General features: G+C 43.7%; 1 protein-coding gene across 1 annotated transcript in view; it reads right to left on the reverse strand.

Moving 5' to 3' along the window:
* The window catches only part of ACOT12 (acyl-CoA thioesterase 12), a 40,933-nt gene that overhangs the window by 26,547 nt on the left and 4,354 nt on the right, over positions 1–10,032 (reverse strand). The window contains exons 3-4 of the mRNA XM_015423288.1: positions 4,193–4,253; positions 667–768 (exon numbers count right to left, since the gene is read on the reverse strand). Of these exons, the coding sequence (XP_015278774.1) occupies positions 667–768; positions 4,193–4,253 (163 nt within the window). The remainder of the gene's footprint in view (positions 1–666; positions 769–4,192; positions 4,254–10,032) is intronic.

The raw sequence follows: 10,032 nt of genomic DNA on the forward strand, positions 1-10,032 counted from the left end.
ACATCATGAGAGGCAGGGCAGGAAGGGTTGCCTCTGTGCTTAGTTCTTGTGGCCCTTACATCCCCAGGGAAATGCTGATTGCCACTTTGGGGTCAGGAAGCAATTTTTCTTCAGGCCAGTTTGGCCAGGGATCCTGGAGGTTTTTTTGGGGGGGGGTCATCTTCTGGGTGTGGAACAGTAGTCACGGCAGGTGTGGAGGGGGAGGTATTTGTGAATCTCCTGCATTGTGCAGGGGGTTGGACTAGATGACCCTGGAGGTCCCTTCCAACTCTATGATTCTATGAATCTCCCTGAGGAGTGAGTTCCAAAGTTTTGGCACCATGACCAAGAAGGCCCTTTCTCGTATTGCCACCTATCTAGCCTCAAATGGCAGGGGCACCCAAAGCAGGGCCTCTGAAGACTACTGGAGTAGATAGGTAGGTTCATATGGGAGAAGGTGACCCTAAACTGGCCCTAAGCAGTATAGAGCTTTACATGCCAATACCATCACCTTGAATTGGGCCAAGAAGCAAACTGGGAGCCATTACAAATGAAACAAGACTGGGGTGATATGGTCCCTATGACCCACTCCACTCAACATTCTGGTTGCATCATTCTACAACAAAAGCTTTGCATTAATTTCTTAAATATGTTTGCCGATATACGTTTTCAAATGAAAAACATTACCTTTTCACCATCTGCTGGTCTTGCCACATATGTAGAGAAAGCCACGCTAATCAATTTCTCAACATTAGTTAAGGGATCTTGTAGTGTAACTTTGACACCAACCTAAAAGCAGATAATCACAATATCATAGACTTCTAGGCATAAAAAGGTAAAGGTTCCCTTGCTTCTAGGCATACATCACTGAAAATTAACCCACACAGTCATAATTACTCCTGCCCTATGAACAAAGAGGAGGAAATACTAATACTGAAGTAATGATGCATTTTCAAAATATATAGTGTAATACCATATCAACCACATGGAATTCTAGAATGAAAAAATCCTAAAGTCTAACCTTGATAAAGCCCTTTCATTTTGGATGTATCTTATTTTCCTAGCTCTCATACGGTAATATATTGTTGCTGGGGGAAAACTGACTCTCCCACAGTTCTAATGGAGATCATGGAGATCTGGAGTGTTGTCTGGATGACTGGACTGAGTGACTGTCATGGGAATTTATTGGACAGTCTCTGTGGCATAATTTAGAATAAGCAACAATACTCCACTGTCCATGCTGCACGGAACCAGTGTGCTGCCTGCAAAGTGAGGATTCACAATGGAGTTGAAACTGACTAGTATCAAGGATAAATCTCATGGAATGCTGTTTTGAGATTAGCCAGTTTCAGTTCCCCTTCCCACAAATTTCCTTTTTTGCAGGGCATCCTTTCTCATGTAATGGAGTTTAGATCATATATCCTTTTAAAAGAGTAAACAGAAGCATTTCTATCTTCCTCCATCTATTACACGTGGGCTGGATATTGTAACCCTAACCCTAGTGCCGCCTAGATCCCATCTCTGGCCCCAGCTCCTGCCAACCTAGCAGTTCGAAAGCAAGAAATTGCAAGTAGATAAATAGGCACAATGTTCCATGCACATTGACATTTAGTCATGCCGGCCACATGACCATGGAAACATCTTCGGACAGCGCTGGCTCTTCGGCTTGGAAACGGAGATGAGCACCACCCCCCAAGAGTCAGATCTGACTAGCTTTTGAGCAAGGGAAACCTTTACCTTTTCCTGTAAGATTAGTAGTGCCAATCAATAGCAGGTCTACTCAGAATTATGCTCAGTGGGGCCTTGAAGAACACCCTGGAAGGCATTCTTAGGATTCTGCTCTAAATCCTACAAAGGCTAAAATAGGTTGAAGACACACCTTGAACTGATTGTCCTGATAAGTCTGTAGATATTAATATTAATCAACTGCAGGACTTGTTTGAACAAAAACATTTCACAGTCTATAGTGCACTATGGCCTATATTGGTTCACTTGAAATAGATGCCAGAAACATAACAGCTGTCCCAATTAAGAATGCAAGTGTGATGCAAGGTCACCCTGAGCTCAAATCTAGCTCAGCAATGAATTTGGGGAAGTGGATCTATTTAAAACAGCAGAAAGATAAATGGAGGCAGAATTGAAAAAGCTACAGAAAAAGTCAATAGCTCCTGGAAGTGGAGGGATATCACGGAAACTTGGACCTTTTGATCCGGGAATGGAGAACAAAGCTATGTTATGACTAGAAGTACTCATAAGATGTGGGGGAAGAAAGGCAAACAAAAGTGAAAGCAGGGCTGCATTCAAGGTATCCTAATGGCCATGGCCAAGAAAAAGCAAGAAGTAATACCTTCCTTTGATTCAGTCTGTGTAAATAGTGTAAATAAAGCTGTACGTTAAAACTTAAAACAAAGCAAATATATGGAGCTTCAGGTCTGGACTCTGTGAATGGCGGTCGCAACTTCGGGAAGCTCCCGGAGGCGATTCGCCCACAGGAAGGAATCCGCACAAGTGGAGACCCTAAGGAACCTCAGTCAGAGGTTCTGATCCGGGGTGCACAGGGGATGTGCCTCTTTCCCGGCCCGAAGGTCAGAAATTGAGGCTCGCCCCAAGCCCCAATGGCCCTTGCCGCGACAGTGCCCCGCACGGGGACTAGCAGAGCCGCCGGACGTCACCAAGTGATGAAGCGGAAAAGCATTTGAACAGAAGATATTCGGCCAAAACTGTGTGTTGCCGATCGGAAACAGGAAAAAAGAGTGAAACGCATTCCCCCCCTATAGAAAAAGCACAAGGGAGGAGGGGGAGGCTCCCCCTCGACTAAACAGAGACTGATTTAACAGAAAGAAGAGGGGGGGAGGGAAATTTTAAAAGAGTGGTGTTACCTTTTGGTGAATTATTGAAAGAAAGGCAGGAAAACCCATTTGTTAGCTGCGCGGCATGAACTTTTAAAAAGTAAACAATAAAACAAAGATGTCGGGGCAGAAAAAGTTTCAGGAGAAGCTGGCAAAGAAGCGGGGAGGAACTTCCGGTGCTAGCTCCCGCCCCTTGGAGCCGGGTGTCACTCAACAGGAGAGCGAGCTTTTGCATCCTCTGCTGGAGCAAATGCAAAAAATAAATCAGACATTGACAAGCATGGAAAGTGTTCTCAGTAACCAGCAAAGGCAGTTGAATGATACAGCTAAGAAAATGGAGGAAATCGCGTAGAAGTGTCTGGTCTCAGCAGAAGACACTCAGAAAGTCAAGAAGAAGGTAGAGAAAATGGGAAAACATCAAGAAATGCAAGATAAAAAGTTATTGATGCTTCAAATGGAAAAATCAAATTTGACTCTCTGATTTCAAGGCATAAAAGAATTGGAAAAAGAAGATATCCGAAGTATTTTAGTGGAAGCTTTGGCATCATTCACCGGCTGGGAAGCGGATAAAATAAGCGAGGAAATGGATCTGGTCTACAGAGCCTATTCCAACTTTACAAAGATGAATAATCTGCCGGCAGAAGTGGTGGTCAAGTTTACAAAGCAGAGAATTCGGGATCAAATATTGAGAGCGTCTTCATCATGAAGATTGGAGAGCAGACAGTCAGAATTTTGAAGGACGTTCCATTTGAAATTCGAATGAAGAGGAAGGCTTACAAAGGGTTGACCTTATTCTTGCAAAATCATCAAATTAGTTATCGATGGTTGATTCCAGAAGGACTTAAAGATAAAAGAGCGAAGATTGACTCCATTTTCAAAGCTCAAGACTTTTTGAAGAGACACGCCAGCTCAGAGGAGGCAGCACTTGCCAGATGGGAAAAAATGGACAGTGAAGGAGACAGCGGCTCGGAAAGGGGGGACAAGACTCTGGAAGATGAAGGGGCTGGGAAAGGTCCATCTTACAACCTGACAGACATAAAAGGAAGGCAGCCCAGAACATGAAGATTGGTTCAGAAAGCACATGAAAAGACTTTACTAACAATAAACCAAAGGGACACTACTAATACATTAACACTTATATTTGTTTTTCACAGGTCAAGATGAAAGACGATTGACAACTCGCAGAAGAAGCCAAAAGAAGATTTGTTTAATACTAACAAAAGATTAACATACTAATAAGAGCATCACTCAACCTTTTCTTAGTCCCGCTATATACCCTCCCCCTTTCTGATATTAAAAGCAATAAACTCTCTCCTTTTTAGGAGAGTTAAAAAAAAAAAAGAAGCAAATATATGGTCTCTTACCTCCATACTGGTAGTGAAGGCCCGGTTTACTTTTGCATTGATGCTGATAATTTGTCCAACTCTATTAAGAAAATGATCTCATTACATTAAAATATTATGAAAAGTGTGAGGGCTTTACTGGGCCCAATCCAACCATGGCTGCAGAAGGATCATTGCTACAGAGATGAGTAGTGGTGCTGGCAGAAGTAAAGAACATTCTGATTCTACAGGAGATGCTCACAGAAAAGATCTAAAAGGATATTCTGCGTATGGTCAGCCTCGGTCTACTCACTACAGCCAAACTATGGAATAATTGTCAGTTTATAGTAAGATAGTTTTGCTCTTTTCTCAAATCCTGATACTAGAGGCAATGTGCAGGCTTATTTATACCACTGCCATTTTGTAGTTTTACCCATCCCCAGGGCTATTTTTGGGCAGGAACGCACAGGAACGGAGTTCCGGCTGGCTCCCATGTTGGCCACGCCCAGCAGAAACTCATTAGCATAATAGGCCACACCCAACAGCAGGAACATTAGGGGTGTGTGGCCTAACATGCAAAGGAGTTCCTGCTCCAAAAAAGCCCTGGGTTTTGACAACAAACAAGGTAAACAGAATACCAAGCAAAAGGTGGGTGTGGCTGGATAACCACACTTCTGGTAACATGGGGGTGTGGCCTAATGTGCTAATGAGCTGTGCTGTAAGGGGTGTGGCCTAATATGCTAATGAGTTTATGCTGTCGGGTGTGGCCTATTATGCTCATGAGTTTCCCTGTGTCAGTATTCCAAAGGTACCCATAGGCTTGAAAAGGTTTGGGCGGCTCTGCCCTAGCCCCCCCCCTTTTACAAAGATATAAGGAGAGAAAGACAATGAAATCTAGAAAGTTTTTAAGAAAATGAAAGGTGAGAATTCAGAAGAGCTAGTAAATGGAGGCTTCAGATGTCATAATGATCTAGCAGGGCTCAGGCAAGGAAAATGGTGCTTATGTGAGTGAGATGTGCAAAAATGCACACCTTCCTATGTGCACATCTTTCAAAAAAGATTGTGCCATACCAGATTTGGGAAAGACCATATAATAGTGAAGGAAAACACAAAAAGAGGACGACTGGGGAAAACATTGTGTGGATACTCTAAAAACCCACTACTTTGCTTTAGATTCCACAAGGGAGCAAAACTGTGTGAAAGCAGCCCATAGGGTCACCTCTTTATTCATTTAGGCAGCTTCAGACTGATTTTTCTAATCTTTTCAGGAAAGCCCTTTCTTTTCAAAGCATTTTACTTCTGTGACTAGAATCAGATGAACAATCTCAGACTCTGGTACCCAGGAAACCAGGAGCATTCACATTATCAAAAGCAAATAGCTGTATAAACCCTGTAAAAAGTTGTGATGCCGTCCATGGCTAATAATTCTGTTTATATATAGGTGGTTGACTGTCTGGGCCCATTGTCATTACTGAGGAGCACGAAGGAAGCCGCTTGTTCTCAACACAGAGGCACGGGAGAATTGGAATTCAAGGAACATTGCTGAGTCACAGACCATTGCATTCTCATTTGTGACTGATGAGGACCTTTTGAAGGGTAGCAGACTGAGAGCTCTCAGTAAGAGTACATGAAGAAAATGCAAAACGAGGGAGAAAGAATTTATTTTACATATTTTTGTACTTAAACAGTGCTTATAAATTCACGCAAGGTTAAAAGACAAGAACAATAGCTTGTTCGTTAAAAATAGCAGTAAGCTATTTTCCTTGTAGGTTGTTTAAATGGTGGAAATACATTTTTCCAAACTGAAAAAATAAATAAATAAATAGCTGTTTCTTGTTCATATGAGATGGATATATGGTAGATACATAAACTCTAGCCATCTCTAGGACACACAAGAAAATCAAAATTTGACCGAGTTATAGGATGTCTATTTGTGGTAGTAGAAAAATCCAAAACTCTAGAAGGTTAATTTGTACTGTTCTTTCTCCCTTTGTTGTCTCTTTGATTTTAAATTGCATGTTCCTTCGGGCAGGGGACTTCTTCCTATATTCTGTTGATGAATTCCATAAATATACCATAACCATCATTTGATCAGGGCTGGTGTTCTGGTGGTAGTAAGGCAGAAGCTGTTTCTCTGGTTGTATACCAAGCCTACTTCACATGAGGCAGCCCTGGCTCAGCGGTAGACTGCTTTGCATGCAAAAGGCCCTAGAGGTTCGATCCCTGGCAGTTTCAATTAAAAGGAACAGCTATCAGCTGGTCCAAAAGACCTGAGACTCTGGACAGTTGCTGCCAGTCAGGATAGACAATATTGATTTGACAGACCACTGGTATGACTCACTATTGGGGAAGGGCTGGGACTTAGTGCAAGAGCCCCTGCTTTGCATGCAGAAGGCCCCAGGTTCAATCCCCAACATCTCTGGTTAAAAGACTGGCGCTGGCACTTGACCGCCCACATCTTCTCACAGTGATCATGACAGTGAGGGGACCCAACTGAGGCCTGGTGCGGGAATGCCAGCCAATGGGAGGCTGGCTTGCCAGTCAGGTCAGACAGCAGCCACCTCTGTAGTCAGTCCGGCCCTGCAGGGTCAGAAGGGGTGAGATATAGATCCTAACTGGGAAAACGGGAAGAGCATGGGTTGAGGGGATTTACAGTTGGCAAGCACCCGGAGATATCAGTGATGGGGGAATCCTCAAACTGGGTGCCTATCGGCTCAGCAGTCTCGATGACTCAGTGGACGACCTCTTTGGGGTTGGGGGGACATACAATAAGTCTTAAGGCTTAGCAGTCATGGGTGGGACTGTGCCCCTCCATCCCCTCTACACACTCGCATGCAGGCCATGAGAAAGAAGAGTTGGATTTATACCCCGCCCTTCACTCAGAGTAGCTTACAATCTCCTTCCCTTCCTCTCCCCACAACGGAGCACCCTGTGAGGTAGGTGGTGTTGCCATGCTGCCGCCTTATACAGCATCTATAAAGGTTATGGACTATGACTGTAAAGGTGGACTGTGCAAATAGTGTGCCAGGAAAATGGAGTAAATGGTGACTGTAATGATTCCATGTTTTGGTGTGCATGTCTTTAAATGTTGAGTTTGACTGCAGTAATGTATGGAGAGCGATAGGGGGAGATGAGTTTGCTGTGATTGGCTGATGACCGAGTGTGTAGGAGGAGGGGTGTCTGAGAGGAATCTGTGTGTGTGTCTATGAGGAAGTTCTGTTTTTGGAGAGAGAGAGACATGTGGAAGAATTTGAAGAGAGTCTGTGTGACTAAGAGTTCTGTGAGAGAGTCTATATGGCCAAAGAAACAAGCTGTGTCTCTCCTGTGTGGTTAGACAAATGGTTTATTCTGTGTGAATAAGACAAACAGTTTTGCCAGGTATATTTACAAGTTCTTTTCCCCCCAGTAACAGTTCAAAATAACTAGAAACCTATTTTGTTCTTTATTAAATAAATCAATATTTATGGACTTTCAGTTTAATGGCAACCTGCTAGTGGACGCATTCCCTGGACCTCCCAGGGAGGCGATCCGCGTGCTGGCGGTTTGGAGGGAGGACAATTGTTCACACCCAGCCCCGGAGCCTTGGTGAAAGGCTCCTAGCCATGGAGCTTTTGAGGGGTGGCCTCTTCACCAGCGCGATGCTGGAGAATTGAGGCGCTCCTCTGCCCCGACGGTCCAGCCATTGGGCGTCCGAATGGAAATAGAGACGCCGACCGGGACAAGCGATGGAGACTAGGGGTTGTAAACGTACATGTGCCGAGGTCTCGGGACCACAACGAAAAGCTAGCCTCCCTGACCCTGCAAACACACAGGACCAGCAGCCATTCACTGAAGAGAAGCCATGCTCTGCAAAGGGAACCTGGACATTCCTTCCCAGATGCCATAGAAAGCTCTCTTCTCCATCATGCTGATACCTCCCCCCCCCCCGCATATTGACATCTCCAGGTGAAGCACGTAGATGACTTCAGCCTCAACAAAATAACTCCTTCCATTATAGGAGTAGGGAGTAGTCACTCTTCCAGCTAACACAGCTGTTTACCATCGGATTTAATAGCAACTATCGGTAATGGAATTGGGACATCAACAGTAGTTATGCTTCATGAGGACTACATGACTAAAGGAACATCAGCTCCCAGTCATTTTAGGGTATAAAAGATCTCTCTCTCTCTCTCTCTCTCTCTTCTCCCCTCCTAAACCCCACCTTATCTTGCTGGTTCTATTCCTTGCGCAGTTTGGAGCCTTCCCACATGTGTTGTTGGCAACTCATGATTCCCCTCCCCTAGTTATTTTCTTTTTTGCTGCAGATTCAACTCGCCACATTGGACAGGTAAAGTATTGCCTATCAACGATATTACCTGCTAATGCAAACGTCTCTGTACCTTTCTATCCGAATTACTAGATCTGTAGTGTGTGTGTGTATGTTTGATTTTATATTGTGTGTTTGAGAATCCTTTTAGTGAAAGAAATCACTGCTTCTTAAGATCTAGTCTCAGCATCTATCTAAAGTTGGACTCCCATATACACAAGTCTGATCCTATATTTAATGCCTATTGCCATTTAATATTCATATTCACCACATTTATTAATAAATCAAGGCAATTTGGCTAACAGTGGGGCTGAGAGAGCTTTGAGAGAACTGCTCTTGAGAGAACTGGCTGCATGTGGAGAAGTGGGGAATCAATCCTGGTTCTCCAGATTAGAGTCCACCGTTCTTAACCACTACACCAAAAAGATTCGGAAGGATTCTGGACCTGGCTCTGAGCCGGGGTGGTTGTTCCCTGTTAGGAAGCTTGCATTGCAAGCGCGATACAACCTGTGCTTTAACACATTAACTGAGCAGTGCAGATCAGCTTATATGTAAATTTGCTCTGGCTAGGCAGTTTGCTCCGGCTAAGCGGCATACAAATCTAAAGTAATAAATAAATAATAAAATAAATAAATAAAGTCCCAGTTTAACCCATAACTCGTGTCATGTTTCATTCAAGGGGTGGGCAGGGAGCGGCCAGGCAGGAGGTGATATGAAAGACCTCAGAGAGAGGTTCAGAGCAGGCCACAGACATAATGAATCAGACCATTGGTGCATCAAGGTCAGTACTGTCTGCTCAGACTGGCAACAGCTCTGTAGGGCCTCAGGTAGTCTGAGTAGATAGTACTGACCTTGATGCACCAATGGTCTGATTCGGTATAAGGCAGCTTTATGTGAGCTTATGTGGTCTTCTCTCTCTTTGCAGCCCAAAGTCCCAGTAGAATTTCAAACACCTTTACAGGCACTTTTTCTTCTCTGTTGTTCTTTCTCTCCCTATATTCAGAGGTGCATGGTAGAACGAGAGAGAGAGAGAGAGAGAAGGAAATAGGGGTAATAATTGTGAGAATGCAAAGAAACCTGTGGGTATGGGAATATGAAAACAGGAAAACATAAGGATAAGAGAGTGACATTAAGGGGCGCAAAGAGAAAACAGTCAAACACTAACTTGTTTTAAAACAGTCGGATGTCAGGCATGAAACAGGAAACTTTTTGGAAGATATCAAAGAATTCATGGTGGAGAAATCCCAAGCAGACTGTAAAAACTCAAGCAAACTGTAAAAACTCCCAAAAGATGTTTCTAAAGTGGTTGAGCAGACCCAAAATGGCAGATGATGTCGAAAGTAAGTGTAAAATGCACACTGCAGCACATAAATAAATACATCTAACTCCATGTATACTCTGATAGTCTGATGTGGCTGTGAATATCCAATGAAGAACTCCTAGTGTTGTAGTGTACAGCTCACTGTAAATGCCAGTCTACAGTTGGAGCTAGACTAACCACAGCTAGTTTTGTGTAATTTTCACTGATCCCCTATCCAAAAGCAGATTCTCACATAATATCCATTGCTCTTCCTGT

Source organism: Gekko japonicus, unplaced genomic scaffold (assembly GCF_001447785.1).
Source record: "Gekko japonicus isolate JY-2015 unplaced genomic scaffold, Gekko_japonicus_V1.1 scaffold1376, whole genome shotgun sequence".
In the NCBI taxonomy this organism is placed as follows: Eukaryota; Metazoa; Chordata; class Lepidosauria; order Squamata; family Gekkonidae; genus Gekko; species Gekko japonicus.